The following is a 17,647-nucleotide window of genomic DNA, read 5'->3' as shown; positions in this document are numbered from 1 at the left end:
ATTGCCCTTTAGTAGTGATGGCCAAATGAAGCTTTCTGAAGCACTGAAGCTTGTATTGAAAAACGGTTCATTACTCGAAGCTTTTCAACACAGTCCTCTCTGGTGACATCTGGTGCTGTCCATAGACAGGGAAGTAGCGACAGTGACACTGGAAACAGCCAGAAAGCCCAACCCAGTGGCCGCAGAAACCCGACATGCTGGTAATACCCCAGACAGGGATCCATTGCTGCAGGCTCGAGAACTCACTAGCCGGCTGACATATCAGACACAGCGAGATCCAACTGGTGAGTAAACTGGCGAACCGCGGGCAATAGGCCAGGGGAACACAGCCTGCAGCAGCACAGCCACTGAAAGTGAAGGGCCAACTGGCCCTTCTCTACTTGTCAGATACACAGGATGCCAGTAATTTAATCTTTTACTCTGTGTAATAGACATGAAATTAAATAGAATTAAAAACCAAACGAAAACATGTACAGTTTTGCTATTTGAACTATGATATACAATTTAATAATGATACTGAACAAAACTGAGATCTGGGCTTTAGATTGCCAGTAACTATTCTACAAAAATATCAACCCAAAGGTTCTTTTTTTCCTGGAGTGACAGCTATTTTTTCAGTCATAAACTGGGTTAGCAAGAAAAAAATTGTTTGCAATAACGTCTTTATGATTAAACATTGAAAGGCAGCTATTACAATTATTATTGACACCACAGCCTTCAGTGATTCACAATGTTTTTAATATAAAATAAACCTCGAAACAGTCCAATTACAATAGAACATTAGAATGCTGTTCATGCAATTAACATAACAGCCTCCTAAAACACTAAACTAATGGCAGGTGAGTTTCATTTAAAACCTAGATTTGAGCTGGTATATAGAAATGTGAATGTGTGACTTAAGACAGAAAAATAAAAAGAGCAATTTTCTATTGTTATACCTCTGATCTCTGAAAGTGGGTGCAGAAGAGACACTTCATCTATCATCTGTCTTATTCTGGCCTTTCTTTCCTGCTTCGCTATTTCAATTTTTACTCTCAGAAGTGCTCCAAAAATGAAAAAGGCTCAAATGCGTTATCATCATATGTTACATGATCCGGTGGAACGTTAAACCCCTTGTCGCAAAGACTCTATTCTAATAACAAGAAAACTTCAAAATAAAGTGGAGCTGTTAAAATCTTCCCACTTAATACATTCATGTACATTTTTTAGTCTCAGTCACTGTCTTATCTGATACATTGTTTTATACATGAACTTAAGAAGAAAGAATGTTTCTAGATTTATATTACTTTACACATTTTAAAAGGAAACACATAGGCACTTCTTGGGTTACTGGTAGTTGTGTGTGAGCTAGGTGCTGGTGCTACGTTGTTTCACTGCTTGTATTAGTAACTGAGGTTTTAGCCTTTCTCAGTGACATCATAAACCACAGGAAGATGAAGAAACCTGCATGGAACAAGAAAGAGAGAGAGATAAGCAAATGTTTAGACTTTGTACAGGAGATACAATGAGTATGCACATTTGAAAATAAAAGCAGTAAATCAATGCTCAGTCAGGATCTGCAGGATGGAGACGTGATTAGAGGAATGGAGATAGCTGGGGAGAACAAAACATGGCTGAGAAAAGAATCATAACAGACAAGAAAGGAAGAAGAACTCATGACAACAAACAAACACCACAAAAACAAGAATGAAATAAATACAAGGTGCTCGACACACAAGGAAGGGTACACAGAGGGTGATAGAAACTAACAAGAGGCTAAAAAAAAACTAAAGAAGGAAAGCACCCAGGACTATAACCAGGAACAGAACTATATAGTAAAACTAGTAGGGTTCAAAATGCAGGATTACCATAAATGACACATTATAATAACACACTTTAATAACATTGCTGCTCATTATTGACACAATTTTAACTTGTCATTTAATATTTTACACATATGTTAATATTAAACAATCTTTAATCACAAAGACAGTTGCCTCGAAGTGCTTTATATTATAAGGCAAAGACCCTAGCATACTGTAATAGAAAGAAAACAGAGAAAACTCCAATCATATGATCCCCCTATGACCAAGCACTTTAGCAACAGTGGGAAGGGAAAACTCCCTTTTAAGAGGGAGAAACCTATCACATAATCCTGGCAGGTAGAATAGCACTAATATGAGCCCAGAACTGAGCCTAACACATAAAATAGTTATACGGACCTTGAAATGAGTTCAGGATACAGAAGAGGTAGAGGCCAACAGTGGTCAGGTAGCCAAAAGAGAAGAAGACCAGGCCCCAGGTAATGCCAAGCAGAGTCATGACTCCCAGCAGGGTACAAATGTCTTTCTTTGCTCTGTCACGGTTACTCTGCCCAAACTGATTGGCCAAATATACAATTACACACAGATAGATAAATGTGTTTGAAGAAACATTTTTACTTATCAAGGTATGTGTTGCTTTTCCTTTGTAAATAAATGACTACAAATATAATGCATTGCTCAAAATAATTAGAGGAACAACATAACAGCAACAATGGCAAAAGAACATCTCATTGGGAAAAAAATCAATGCTGAAATGGACTGGTTAATGTGTTAGACGCGAAAGGATGCCATGCTATTTGAATAAAAATAATATTATCAACCTACACAGGTCTAAATTCACAGTAAGCCCAAACAATAAATGGAAAAATGATGCAACAGGCTTATTAGTTTTGCTGAAACTTCATTTCAGCCCCTCAAAGTGGTTCTTAGTAGTTTGTAGGCTCCCATGTGCTTATACGTATGTCTGGCAACATGCACATGCTCCTAATGAGATGATGGATGTCTTTGGGGAAATCCTCCCAGATCACCAGGGAATCATTGAACACTTGGACAGTTGAGCTGCAAATTGGCAGCATCGGATGGACCAAAAACACAATGTCCCAGAGGTGTTCTGTTGAATTTAGGTCAGATGTGTGTGGGGGCAGTGAATATTATCAGTTCCTTCATCCGACAGTAACTGTTTGCACACTCTCATCACATGAGGCCAAAATTGTCATGTGCCAGGAGGATCCAAGGGCCCAATGCTCCAGTTTAGGGTTGACAATGGGGCCAAGGATTTCAGTTTTATTTGTCATATGCAAGTTAGCACAGGGTCAACATTGGGTCAACATTTTAATAATAAAATGTATTTGACAAGCAGCAGACAGTCCCTCAGCGACAGATAGAGATCTCTCATTCCTGTAGTGTGTGTGTACACCTAATGGCAGTCAGGGTTCCTGTTGTTAATTTCATTAATACAGACGTCGACAAAATTGTTGGTACCCTTCGGTCAATGAAAGAAAAACTCACAATGGTCACAGAAATAACTAATCTGCCAAAAGTAATAATCAATTTTAAAAAAATCTATAAATCTTAACCAATGAATGTCAGTTATTGCTTTACAACCATGCTTCAACTGAGTTATTTCAAAAATAAATGGATGAAACAGGCCTGGACAAAAATGATGGTACCCACAACTTTATATTTTGTTCCACAACCTTTTGAGGCAATCACTGCAATCAAATGATTCCTGTAACTGTCAATGAGACTTCTGCACCTCTCAACAGGTATTTTGTCCCACTCCTCATGAGCAAACTGCTCCAGTTGTTTCCAGTTTGAAGGGCACCTTTTCCAGATTGCATGTTTCAGCTCCTTCCAAAGATGATCAATAGGAATGAGGTCAGGGCTCATAGAAGGCCACTTTAAAATAGTCCAAAGTTTCCCTCTTAGCCATCCTTGGGTGTTTCTAGCTGTGTGTGTTGTCCCGTTGTAAGACCCATGACCTGCGACTGAGACCAAGCTTTCTGACACTGGCCAGCACATTTCTCTCCAGAAGCCAACCTTTGTGGCTTGTCAACATGTAGTTTGGCATATTCCAGCCTGACTTTTTTATGATTTGTTTTCAACAATTGTGTCCTCCTTGGTTGTCTCCCATGTAGCCCACTTTGGCTCAAACGACAGTGCGATCTGACACTGATGTTCTTTGAGCATGAAGTTCAGCTTGGTTCTCTTTAGAAGTCTTTCTGGGCTCTTTTACCATTCAGGTTATCCGTCTCTTGGACTTGTCATAAAATTTCCTCCTGCGGCCACGTCAAGGGAGGTTGGCTACAGTCGCATGGATCTTGAATTTCTGAATGACATGGGCAACTGTAGTCACAGGAACATCTAGCTGCTTGGAGATGGTCTTATAGTCTTTACCTTTAACATGCTTGTCTATGATTTACTTTCTAATCTCCTGAGACAACTCTTTCTTTTACTTCCTCTGGTCAATGTTGAGTGTGGTACACACCATGTCACCAAACAATACAGTGACAACCTGGAGTCATAGGCACACTGACTGATTACAAGATTGTAGACACCTGCGATGGTGATTAGTGGACACACCTTGGATTAACATGTCCCTTTGGTCACATCATTTTTATTCTTTCCTAGGAGTACCATCATTTTTATCCAGGCCTGTTTCATGCATTTATATGTTAAATAACTCAGTTGAAGCATGGTTGAAAAGCAATGTTTGGCTTTCATTGGTTAAGATTTATAGATTTTTTTTTTATTGATAATTACTTTTGGCAAATTAAAGTTATTTCTGTGACCATTGTGAGTTTTTCTTTCATTGTCCGAAGGCTACCAACAATTTTGTCGACGTCTGTATCAAAGCAGTTGAAACTGATTAAGAACATTTAATAACTTCCTTTCCTACTTAAATGATCAGATCAATATTTTCATAGAATTTACTTTGACTTAAACGCTAACAGACAGCCCATCCTACAGTCTAACCTTTAAAAGGAAGGTATGCATATTAAATAAAAATTAATGGTGGTGACGAGGGATGGTCTTCATTTTTGTTGTTAAATAGACTAATTTCTTGTTGCGTTTTGAGATTTCACAGAACATATTGACATAGAAAACATCAATTTCAATAGCAACATAAAACTGCCTGTACCTCTGTGCTTTTGCGTAGAATCAAGACACGTCTGATTGTCGCTCCAAACATAAACATGTTAAAGAGGAACACCAAGCTGAACAGTCCCACTGTAGTTCCCATCTTTACATAGTTATTGGTTATATAGCATCTAAAAAAAAAAAAAAGGGAGTGTAGGTGATCCGTGTTTTAGTCTCTTACTCTGTGAAATTAAAAAGTACATTTTGTACTTCATAGAGGTGTTATTGCAGATGATTTAGATACATGTGGTTAAATATACCAGAAACTTCTCAGTATTTTAATTTTGGTGAAACTGGGTTTGCTGCCTAATGTTTATGTTACATTTATGACAAAGGACTACAGTGTGAACATGCCAAGATACAGAAAGTATGATGCATATTTATTTTATGAATAAATATGAATTACATTGCAGTTTTGTTGGAGCTGTCCAGAGGGACTTGGCCATAAAAGCCTCTGTCAATGATCACCACCACTGACACAATGACTGCAGCAACACCTGAAACACAAGAACTGAACAGTTATACAATATAAAGCACCTTGAGGTGACTGTTGTTGTGATTTAGCGCCATATGAATAAAATTGAATTGAATTATTCAGATGATGATGATGATGATAAACACTTTCATGCCTAAATTATTCCACTCACCCCATCCCACCACACTGAGTTTGAGCAGGTATCTCTTGATGTAGATGTTGAAGACTTTGACTAAGAGAAGGTAGAGGTGGAATCCCTCCAACGCCATCCAGATGAAAGTGGCCAGCAGGGAGTAGTGAAGGGCAAGAGCCATGTATAAACAGAGCCCAGAGGAGGACACTGCTGCCGCTGCTTGATTGATCAGGAAGTGCAGGTTGAGGAGGATAATTGCAATCACGAGGTTGATGTGGACCCTCATAGAAACATCTTCTCTGACTTTTCTGGCAAATACAGGAGTTGTGATTCATGGTAAGTGACAACTTTCAAGCAGATTATTTGGTCATATTTTGTTTGGAAAAAAATGGAAAATCCAGTAAGGAAGAAAGAAGGAAAGGGAATAAAGACAATACAGATGAGAAACGATGGGATTAGAGGAAAAAGATTAAAATAATGCAAAAAAAAGACAAAAAGGATAATTAATTGACAATAAGTGAGGCGAACCTGATGAGAGAAAATGCTAAAGAGTTGATGGGAGCAGGAGAGGAGGATGCTATTAGAAATGGGGAGGATTAAGTTTTGAAGGATGTCATCAATCAGAAAACAGAAAATTACCTATTTGTGATGAAGAGAAAAACAGTGATGACCAGGGTAAAAAGAGACAGACTGCAGCCAATCAGAGTGATGTATGTTAGAATCTCCTGGTCTTTAGGTGATGGGGAAGCAGTGACCTGTGGAGAAAATGCACTTTCACATTGTTTTGCAGCATCTCCATTGTGAGCTAAAATTCAAAACAAAAAGACACACAAAGTATAAAGAGCTGATGTAGATTAGAGAAAAATTACACAGATAAGATGGGGACAAATCAATTAAACAATGAACATTGGATGAGTACAGATGGCACTAACAGAGGAATAAAGGTTACAGTCATGAGTTGTGAGTATTTGTAGCAGGAAAAGATGACTATGTGGAGATTTTTGTTTTGGCATCTAGTGGTAGTATCAGGAATGATACAGATCAAGGGCATCTTTCTATTTTGACAGAGTATCATTTTAAGAATGCAGTAATGTTAGTATCATGAAAGTCACCCCTCATTTCTTTATATTTAGCTTCTAAGGATTCTTCTTATAATTTTATTTTAAACTAGTTTGTATCATTGTTACTAGCAGTTTGTTGCAGAAGCACAGGTTTTTTTTCCCCATTTCTTCAGTTCATCCTATGAAAAATGGCAAAAGTAGCACAGGTTTAAGGGCATTGAATAATATATTTGCACCAACAAACTGATTCCAAACAAGCTTTTAGCAAATACACTATTCATGTTCCTAAAGTTAATCTAACTTTCAATTTATGTTTTTTCCTATGGGTCCCAAACCATATAGTTCTGTGACCTTGATCTACAACATACAAATGAAAAGGAAAAAAGAGATTAGGATGGGTAACAGAAGTAAAGGAAGAAAAGTACTGTAATATCGTTAAAAACACTCCAGGGTTGAAATGTTGAATTTCCAAGTTTTTCAGTAAATGCTCTATAAATCATTAAAATAATCAAAGTTAGTTTAATTTAGGACGTGATTTCTTATGATGGTTAAACTTTGAATTAAAGGACTTAGGAACAGATTAAATTCAGTGAAAGTCTTCCAGTGTTGGGCAAGTTACTTTGAAAAACTAATTAATTATAGTTACTAGTTACTTCTTCAAAAAATAAACTGAGTTAGTAACTGAGTTACAGTTTGCCTTGAAAAACTATTTACTTTGCCTTATTTGGTATCATCCTTTTCAGCACAACCTAACGTGTCTGAATTTAAAGTTGTTTTCATTTTGACATACTGTATTAACACAACTAATCTACAATCAGACAAAAAACAAAATCAGAATAGAAAAAGTTATATATTTTACTGTAACAACCACAAACATGTTTAATGAATTGTATTTCAATGAATTGTATTTTCAATTTTAAAATCTTATGCACAAGTTTTGCAAACAACAAAGTTATTTGCAGGCATTTACCTTTTACCTTGATTTTTTTTATAACCATTTCAAACTATTAACATAACAATCAGGTGTTCTGCATTCAATAAGATGTCACACAAATTATTTGTGCCACTCCAAATATTTCTTTCCACTACAAAGGAGAACATCACAGCCTGATACCTGCAGGTCTGACAGCAGCAGGTATATCACTCCTGTTTTCTACCTATATCATTTTTGATTGGTCGACATGGTGCATTTTCCACCAACACGAAAGGGCAGGTTTTTTGTTTTTTTGGTAATAAGCAGAGAGTGCTTGCTAGCTCTGTCCTTAGACAGTAAATGTAACAAAACTATTGATGAAAAAAACCACGCGTATATATTAGGCTGTTAGTAACGCCGTTACTTGTAATGCCGTTATTCCCATCACTGATGTCTTCACAAAGACAGAGAAACACATCTGTGTTGTTATGTTTGCCTCTCCACACACACAGTGTCACTACTGGGGAAAAAGTAACACAGAACAACTTTTTACCGAAGCATGAGAAACATGAACGTGTTGGATTATTAGTAACACACCTGCCAACTATGAAGAAGATCAGAAAATGGTTGTTAAGATAAATGAAGAGAGATTTCCCATTTTATTACTGAGGTGTTTGTCAATATTTTGTTGATGAAGTATCATTTAGTCTAAAGACACATAATTCTTGAATTAGACTTTTTATAATGAATATGTTGACTCCTACCAGGAGCACAGCAAAGTATGTGAGATGGTCACAGGAACAGGTGAGATGATTTTCACCACGTGTCCATAGGGTAATGCAGCCATCCTGACTGAAATCTGATAAGTCAAACAAAGAGATCAGTTATGCATAAGATGCTATTACATCCAGGTCATATCAGCGCATCTTTGTGATTTTGAGAAAAACCACAAACAACAATGACTCTGGTTTATAAAATAAATGTTCATGTTAGACACTAATGATAATGTGAAGCTTGGTTACTCACTTTTTCTTGACAAGTTAAAGAAGTGGCACAAGGCGTTTTGGGTTTCCTATGTCACAGAAATATTACATGTTAACATGTTTTTATTACACGTACCTAATTTATGTGAATTTGTTGAATATAAAATGTATTTAATAATATAATGTTAACAGGCCAAAATAGAGTAAATGATAAAATTCAGAAGCAGTTACATTTATTTCCCTGGTAAGGTTGATGGTGATATTGACACGCTGCTGTAGTCCTGATATGTTCTTGCCCTCCACACTCAGGCCAACCAGTAATCGATCATACACTTCATATTGGGATCCTAAAATCCTCTACAATAAAACACAAATTCATCAGTTGGTTTTCACAAGAAAGATTAATCTAAGCTTTGTCTATTCTGAAATACATCTACTATTATTTGCATCATATTTAAAGGTGTTGTTGATTTTTCCCTTAGGCATAAACCTTCTTACATAAACCTGCATATTAAATTGTATTTACTGTAATCACATTTTATGCATTATTGCAAAGAGCTAAAGAGCATCTATTTCTGCACAGTTGGTTGAATGTGCCACATCCTGTTTTGTAAAATATTACGGCCTGTGTGAAAGCTGAACTCTTAATATCTCCATATTTAAAAACAAAATGTAAAAAAATAATGGTAAATGGATTCGTTCTTATATAGCAATTTTTTACTCTGAATACTTAACGTGCTTTATATTCGCACTTTCATTAATAATTATTTTCATTTACACTCATTAATACTCTGATGGATACATCAGAGAGCAACTTGTGGTTACTATGTGCCCAACGATATTTGGCTCACAGACTGGAGCAGACAGGGATCAAACTGCCAACCTTAGGAGGTGACCTGCTCTACCTCCTGAGCTACAGCCACTGGCCCTGTTGTGTGTTTCTTCTTATCACTAAAATTGGAGCGGCTCCCAAAGGGGTCTTTAAATTTATAAGCTCAACATTAGAAAAGTTTAGAAACTAATGCACTGTTACTCACATCATCAGCATTTTTAAAATAAATAAATGACTGCACTATTATATCACTAAATTAAACATTAAATTAATGTTCCTGTAGTGAAAACGTTGACATATTCCACGTTTTCACCACAGTTTACTTAAACATTAGCTCATTGAGTCATAAGGTATGATGTTGAAAACAAACTTATTATGTCATGAGGGTCCTCTATCTGCATGATTTACAAAAATTTTAAATTCAAAAAAAAAGAAAAAAACCCAAAACACACTGGATATAAAATATTCTGAATACACAGCATACTAAAGGATCAGTACAAAAACAGTTTCTGCACACTAACAATACAATACAGCACCTGTGAAGTTGACTGCAAGTTCATATTTAGAGTGATCATGTTACGTCTGGCATAGCAGACGTGTGGAGTTGGAGAATATGACCCAAGATGCAACTTCTGATGAGAGTGAGCTTTATTTTATAAAGTGTGTGAAAACAAACAGAAACGGCGAGGCGAGAATACAACCTAAACTGGAAAAACTAACAAAACAAACCTGAAACCAAAAACAGAGATGCAGGGAGCCACCGAGAGAAAACATGAGACGGCGGGAGATCACACAGACGAACCAGCAACACACACGAAAACACAGGGCTTAAATACACACAGGGCAATCAGGGAATGGGAAACGCGGCTGGGATTAGTTGGACATAACGAGACAAGGGGAAGCGAAACTAGAAACACTGACAAGAGGCACAGACCTTCAAAATAAAACAGGAACTCACACATGCAAAGCCACAGACTAAGAAACACGGACTTTACACAGAGGAATACACAGGAAGAAATGACTAAACACTAAACTGAGGAAGAACAGAACCAAAATACATCACAATAATAGAAAACACAAAACGCTGGGTCAAAAGACCCAGGATCATGACAGATTATGCAAAATGGAATTGTAACAGAAGTACTCCAAAAGAATTTTTAAGAACAGCATAGAAACTTTTTAAACTGAATTTCAAATTCAATTATTTTCGCACTCATAATAATTTGTTGTGTTTCTCTTACTAGTATGATGTGCAGAGATCAGAGCACAGTCCATTTGAATTCCTTGGTAAAATTATATGATCGTAACATGAAAATGATGACTCTGCTGCTCTACCAGTAATACTAATAACAACAATCCACTAATTTTCATATATTTCCAGGCAAGAGAACATACTCGTTACAGAATAAGATTGACGAACTGTGCGCTCTGAACAACCACAGACTATACCGTGAGTGCAGCTTGTTTATCTTCACGGAGACGTGGCTAACCGAGCTAATGCCGCAGGCTAACGTAGACCTATGCGGTTTCACATCCTTGAGAGCCGATAGGGACACGCAGGCCAGCGGAAAAAGCAGAGGTGGGGGACTCATTGTTTACGTTAACAACAGATACTGTAACCCTGGACACGTCTCCGTTAAAGTTTCGGTATGCCGTCCGGACCTGGAGCTGCTAGCTGTTAGCTTGCGGCCATATTATCTACCTCGGGAGTTCAGTCATGTGATCTGTGTGTGTGTTTACATCCCTCCGAGGGCCGACGCAACAGCTGCCTGTGAGAAAATACACACAGTCACAGCAAGACTTCAGACACAAAACCCCGAGGCTTTCATTATTATATCTGGAGACTTTAACCATGCCACACTGGACTCTACTCTGGCTGCTTTTCACCAGTTTGTGAATTGTCCCACAAGGAGCAACAGGACAATTGACCTACTGTATGCTAATGTGAGAGATGTATACAGAGCCACCCCCCTCCCCCCACTAGGGAAGTCAGACCACAACCTGGTTTACCTACAGCCACAATACACACCCCTCGTCCAAAGGCAGCCTGTCACAACGCGCTCCATCCGGAGATGGACCCCAGAAAAGGAGGATGCTCTGAGAGACTGCTATGACACCACAGACTGGGATGTGCTCCTGAGCCCACATGGTGAGGACATAGAGGGGGCGACACACTGTCTTACAGACTACCTCAACTTTTGTGTGGACACAGTCGCCCCTGCTAAGACGGTACGGTGTTATCCTAATAACAAACCGTGGGTAACACAGGAAGTCAAAGCTGTCCTCAACATGAAGAAGAAGGCTTTCAGGAGCAAAGTGAAGGAGGAGATGAAAGCAGCACAGCGGGAGGTGAAACGCTGCCTGAGGGAAGCAAAGGACACCTACAGGAGGAAGGTGGAGCTGAAGTTGGAGAGGAACAATATGAGGGAGGTCTGGAATGGTGTGAAAACCATCACAGGCCACAACACCAAGAAAAGCACAGTGGGGGGGACTGTGGAGAAGGCAAACGAACTCAACAACTTCTTCAACAGGTTTGACCAGCCCACAACCCCCCCACCCTCACCTTCACTACAGAGTCCTCTCCCCACTCTCCTGCCTCCCTCGCTTCCCCCCCTTCCTGACACCATGACACCCCCCTCCTCCAATCCCTCTCTCAGCAGCAAGACATCTCCCCCCCTCCCCTCCTCCCAAACATCTCACAGTGTCACAGTGGATCAGGTCAGGAGGCAACTGAGGAAGCTTCGCCCCAGAAAGGCAGCAGGCCCAGACAAGGTGTGTCCTAGGATGCTAAAGGCGTGTGCTGCTGAACTTGGGGAGCCGCTACAACGAGTCTTCAACCTCAGTCTGCGACTGGGGAGAGTGCCCGCCCTATGGAAGACATCCTGCATCGTCCCGGTCCCCAAAAAGAACCGGCCCAATGAGCTGAATGACTTCCGACCGGTGGCACTGACGTCACATCTTATGAAGACTCTAGAGCGGCTCTTCCTCAACTTCCTCCGACCACAGGTACAACATGCCCAGGACCCACTACAGTTTGCATACAAGGCGGGTGTCGGAGTGGAGGATGCCATCCTGTACCTCCTACACAGAGCCCACTCACACCTGGATGGGGGAAAAGGCACGGTCAGGATACTGTTTCTTGACTTTTCCAGTGCCTTTAATACCATCCGGCCCTGTATGCTTCAGGAAAAACTGAACAGGATGGAGGTGGACCCCTGCCTGGTGGCTTGGATCTCCGACTACCTCACCGACAGACCACAGTACGTCAGGCTGAAGGACATCACGTCTGGCACTGTGGTCAGCAGCACAGGAGCACCACAGGGAACTGTGCTGTCCCCTCTTCTCTTCACCCTGTACACCTCTGACTTCTGCTACAACTCTGAATTATGCCATATTCAGAAGTTTGCAGATGACACGGCCATCATGGGGTGTATCTGGGATGATCAGGAAGAGGAGTACAGAAGTCTGGTGAGGAACTTTGTCGCATGGAGTCACACAAACCACCTGCAACTCAACACCTCAAAGACTAAGGAACTGGTTGTGGACTTTGGGAGGTCCAGAGAAGGTCCACTGCCGGTTCAGATAGAGGGGGAGGAGGTGGAGGTGGTCAACAAGTACAAGTACCTCGGGCTGTGGGTGGACAATAAACTGGACTGGTCATGCAACACAGAGCACCTGTATAAAAAAGCCCAAAGCCGACTGTACTTCCTCAGGAGGCTGAGGTCTTTTAACATCTGCAGGAAGCGCCTGAGGATGTTTTACCAGTCGGTGGTTGCTGGAGTACTTTTCTATGCTGTGGTGTGCTGGGGGAGCAGCACAGCAAAGAGGGACTCATCCAGGCTGGAGAAACTGATCAGGAAGGCTAGCTCTGTGGTCAGCATGAAGCTGGACACTCTGGTTACAGTGGCAGAGAAAAGGACATTAAAGAAACTGATGGACATTATGAACAATGCCAGGCATCCTCTGCACACGGCCATAAACAATCAGAAGAGTCTGTTCAGTGACAGGTTGCTTCTCCCCAAGACAAGAACTAACAGACTTAAAAACTCCTTTGTCCCACACGCCATCAAACTGTTTAACTCCTCTCTGGAGGGGAGAGGGAGGGGAGACAGGAGGACAAAGGAGGGGGGAACAACTAAGCTGTAGTGCCTCTTCACCTCACTGTACAATACCTTGTGCAATACTTTTTGTAAATAGTCAACAGTGCAATAGACTCAATACTTGAAATGTGCAATTCACTTGTATTTTTATTTTTTATTCCTATTTATTCTATTTATCCCCTTTGTATATTTTATTTATATTTGTCTCTGTATTTATATGTGTGTGTGTGTGTGTGTGTATATGTGTGTGTGTGTGTGTATATGTGTGTGTGTGTGTGTGTGTGTGTGTGTGTGTGTGTGTGTGTGTGTGTGTGTGTATATATATGTGTGTATATATGTGTGTATATATGTGTGTATATATGTGTGTATATATATGTGTGTATATATGTGTGTATATATATATATATATATATGTGTATGTGTGTGTATATATATATATATATGTATATATATATATATATATATATATATATATAAAAAAAAACACAATTCTGTAACTGTAACTTCGGTCGTTGCTGTGCTTTTTGGAAGTCGAATTTCCCAGAGGAACCCACCCGAGGGATTAATAAAGTTCTATCTTATCTTATCTCTCTTACTCCAATAAATAGCACTATTAAATCATTGAGACCTGAAGTGTCTACAATTTATTTCAATATAATGCAGAGATTTACTAGAAAACATTGGGGCCTGGCATTCATGTGGACTTGTTACTTGAGCACCTTGGTGTCACGGTCTGCGGAGGGTGGACCGTGTGTGGGAGTGGAAGGATCCAGGTGCAGACACAGACGAGGAGACTGTACTGAACTTGAAATGAAAAGCGAGCCTTAAACCAACCAACAATAAAACCCCAACAAGGACCCCAGACCAAACATGAGCAGAGAAAAAAAAAAAAGAAAAGAAAAAAGGTCAAGAAAGCATAACTTTGAAGGTTCAAGGTACGCAGTTCAAAACAAGATGGTTCTGGAGGTCGACCCAGAGGTCAGCAAGACAAGAGTCCATGAAGCTTCCATTCCAAAGGTCGACCCGACGGCTGACAACACAAGAGTCCAAAGCAAAACTGCTCCTGAGGCTGGCTGCACGAAAAGCACCGGCGACGGAGGCTCAGGAGGATGTCTATGACACCACAGATGGCCTGAAAAGTTGCTACCGACCGTGCGGTGCTGGTACGTGGCCGCCAACCGTGCGATGCTGGACTTGCATGGGCCAGATGGCGACGGATCAGGTGGTGTTGATGGTGGCACTGAGGGCTGAACGAGCCCCACAGACCCTCCAGCATTGGCAGATGGCTGGACAGGCCCCTTGGAACCTCCAGCTGGCGAAACATGAGGCTGGACAGGCCCCTCAGGCCCCCCAGCTGACTTGACCTGATGCTGGCTGGGTTCTCTGGCTGGAGCAGATGCAAGGCCAGACGGTGTGGAAACCTCTGGCTGAGGCGAAGTTAGCTGGATCTCTGTGAAATGGACAGCCAGCTCGGGTTGCCTTTCAGGCTCCGGCAACACATAGTCTATTGTGGGCTGGATTGGCTTGCCTGAGCCCTCGGTGAAAGTTGCTGCAGACTGTGGGGACAGCACGCACGAGGTCTCAGTAGAGACAGAACACTGAGACAGCCCAGCAGAGCTCCCAGGGGAAGCAGCTGAGGTGGGCTGAGAGAATTCAGTAGAGCTCTCAGGCGATAGAAAACGAAACGAGAAACGAGGCAGGCGACAGGTGGTCAGACCGAGACAGTGAGGGCGAGTGGCTGGCCCCTGGCGGAGACGTGGATTCAGAGGACTCCGGGTTGGAGTGCAGCCTCAGCAAGTCGACCCAAATCCCCTTGGGGCCGTGAGGCAGTGATGCTGAGCACTGAGGCAAGGCAGCGCCCCTGACAGCTTGAGCTAGCACGTGGGCACGGAGCCCCTCTTTTAGCGGGGCTAGAGAATCAAAAGTTTCCACAAGTTGCGTCATCTGGCTGAGGCGCGGCTCTTTTAGAGAGGTGGCGTCCGCAGCCACCAATCCAATGCTCACTGCCATAGGATCCCTGGACCCGCAGATGGAATCGCAGATGTGGCGGAGCCTCCCCAGCTCCTCCCCAACCTCCTTTGGATTGTCTACCGGAACTGACATGGTCGAGTCGTACTATCACGGTCTGCGGGAGGCGGGCCGGGTGTGGGAGTGTGAGGATCCAGGTGCAGACACAGACAAGGAGACAGTACTAAACTTGAAATGAAAAGTGAGCCTTGATTTTGGCTGATTAACGTGGCAAACAACAGAAAGCAGGCAAAACAAAACTAAAAGCTGAAATGGGAAAACTAAAAACTGACACAGGGAAGGCTAAGACAAGGTGACAATAATGAATATGACTGAGTCAGCTATAAACAGGACTCTGTGCTGGAACATGAAACCACTATGAAACGTATACATGAAAGCAACAGGACCAGCACGGAGTCCTGAAACCTGACATAACTTGGGGAAGTTAAATAGACGACTCAACCCTGACTGAAAGAAACACAAAGACTAAATACACACAAGGGATGATCAAGGGAAGTGGCCACACATGGGAGCACAGCTGAAACACATGAACCCAATGACAGGACAGCGGAAGTGAAACTAAATACAATGAACAAAGAACACTGGAGTCTTTCAAAATAGAACAGGAAACATGGAGACGTAAACATGACACATGGGGAACCTGATAAACCATGAACTAAACTGCAAACTACGCATGACCGAATAACTAGATAACTGAAAAGAAACTCGAATACAGATGAAATAACAAAATAACATGAAACTCAGAAACACTGGGTCACATGACCCAAGACCATGACACCAGTCATTGATCTAAGCCCACACATTAAAGTCACTGCGCCTCCTCAGCTGATACATTTCAACTGTAAGTTATTGTGATTCATGTTGTGTGGTAATGGAAAACTTGTGGAGAATAAGTTACTGCAGTGCAATTTTACTTTAATTATTTTATTAGTGGTTCAGCATTTAAGATAGTTGTATAGCATGACCCATGACAATTGTAAAATAAAAAATAAAAATGTAATGTTGAGGATAATGTGCACTCAAAGTCAGCATTTCTGGTGCATATGTCTAGTTCATATGGTCTGCAAACAAAGAAGTTGAGTTAGCATTGTGAAATCTATGTACATACACAAAATGTAAATTTTATAACACAAAATCATTTCCCTGACCTGTTTCTTTTCAGGCCACTTGAGCTTGAGGAACACAATCGTGTTGTTCAGTCCAGGATTCAGTTCTTTCGGCAGCTGAACACTAACTGTTCTGCTTGGAAGATGATCATATGATATTTCCTATATTATCAAACAAGAAGAGAAACATTCATTCATGTGAATGCCTGTAATAACACAATGAAACTCTCAACTAAGACTGATGGGTATGATTTCTTTGTTGCAAAAAAACTAAGATAATGTTCTGACAATGAATATTAGGAAAATAATTAAATATATTTAAGCATCTAATCTGGAACAACATAACACATCATTAAGATTCATACTCTTTGAAGCAGCACCAAATTTTAATCTATAAAGTAAATGTTGAGGTGCTACATAGCAAAAGTAATAATATACAACCTGTTTTGTTGCTTATGAAAAATGTAAGCAATATACATGTACACTGTTTGTATCCTATTGATTTCCCAATGTCAAACATTCCATCTTTTTTTCTTCAGTGATAATAAATATTTTCATATAAAAAAAAATCATAACCAGAAAGTGAATGTATGTATGCACATCCTTTTAAAGCAAGTTAGTTACTGTCACAATCATTTTTAAATTAATATGAAATCAGATTTTTTTTAAATACCTCATCACTCGCATGAATATCGAAGCCGTTGAACATGTCATTGGGTTCATACTGGAGAGCAACAACATGGTCAGAAGTCATTGATAAATGGTTCCCGTTTATTTTTGCTTCCGCTATGAAATCTTCTAGTTCCTCAATTGCGCTTGTGGAAAAGGACAAGAAAATATTAGCGTGACTCATTTTGCTGTCTCTCATTAATTCTTATACTACATACATAAGGTATACTTAAGGTATATACTTAAGGTATATACATACTATATACCTTAAAATCTTAACTCTGTGTTGTACTCCTACGTACATAAAACTCCAAACAATTGAAATAAAAAAGTGTGCTGTGATTTGGAATGAGAGTGTTTACTTGATAGTGTCATCCATGCTTCCAGTTTCCAAAATGTTGTCT

At 40.4% G+C, this 17,647-nt stretch overlaps 1 protein-coding gene across 1 annotated transcript; it reads right to left on the bottom strand.

Moving 5' to 3' along the window:
• Nucleotides 1–760: 760 nt before the first annotated feature.
• On the bottom strand, nt 761–15,543 carry LOC146678153 (adhesion G protein-coupled receptor G5-like). The gene is made up of 11 exons (XM_085413119.1): nt 15,127–15,543; nt 14,592–14,996; nt 8,740–8,865; nt 8,552–8,597; nt 8,290–8,384; nt 6,191–6,306; nt 5,591–5,859; nt 5,350–5,440; nt 4,945–5,074; nt 2,202–2,358; nt 761–1,443 (listed from the first exon to the last, which is right to left on the bottom strand). The coding sequence occupies exons 1-11, from the start codon at nt 15,541–15,543 to the stop codon at nt 1,361–1,363; spliced, it is 1,935 nt and encodes a 644-aa protein (XP_085269245.1). The 3' UTR covers nt 761–1,360.
• Between the last annotated feature and the right edge of the window lie 2,104 nt (nt 15,544–17,647).

The sequence above is a fragment of the Rhamphochromis longiceps genome, linkage group LG1, assembly GCF_057381845.1.
Source record: "Rhamphochromis longiceps isolate RC_006_pf linkage group LG1, R_longiceps_female_GT1.1, whole genome shotgun sequence".
NCBI classification, from domain to species: Eukaryota; Metazoa; Chordata; class Actinopteri; order Cichliformes; family Cichlidae; genus Rhamphochromis; species Rhamphochromis longiceps.
This window is presented reverse-complemented; position numbering and strand designations above follow the sequence as displayed.

What these genes read in the sequence shown, in the direction of transcription:
- LOC146678153 (XM_085413119.1), bottom strand. Translation starts at nt 15,543, where the DNA reads ATGTCAGTTCCGGTAGACAATCCAAAGGAGGTTGGGGAGGAGCTGGGG. An exon ending in CTTTAACTTGTCAAGAAAAA is followed by an intron (nt 8,385 to 8,551) that starts GTGAGTAACCAA and finishes TTGACTTATCAG; the next exon opens with ATTTCAGTCAGGATGGCTGC. An exon ending in AGCTCCAACAAAACTGCAAT is followed by an intron (nt 5,075 to 5,349) that starts GTAATTCATATT and finishes TTTTTTTTTTAG; the next exon opens with ATGCTATATAACCAATAACT.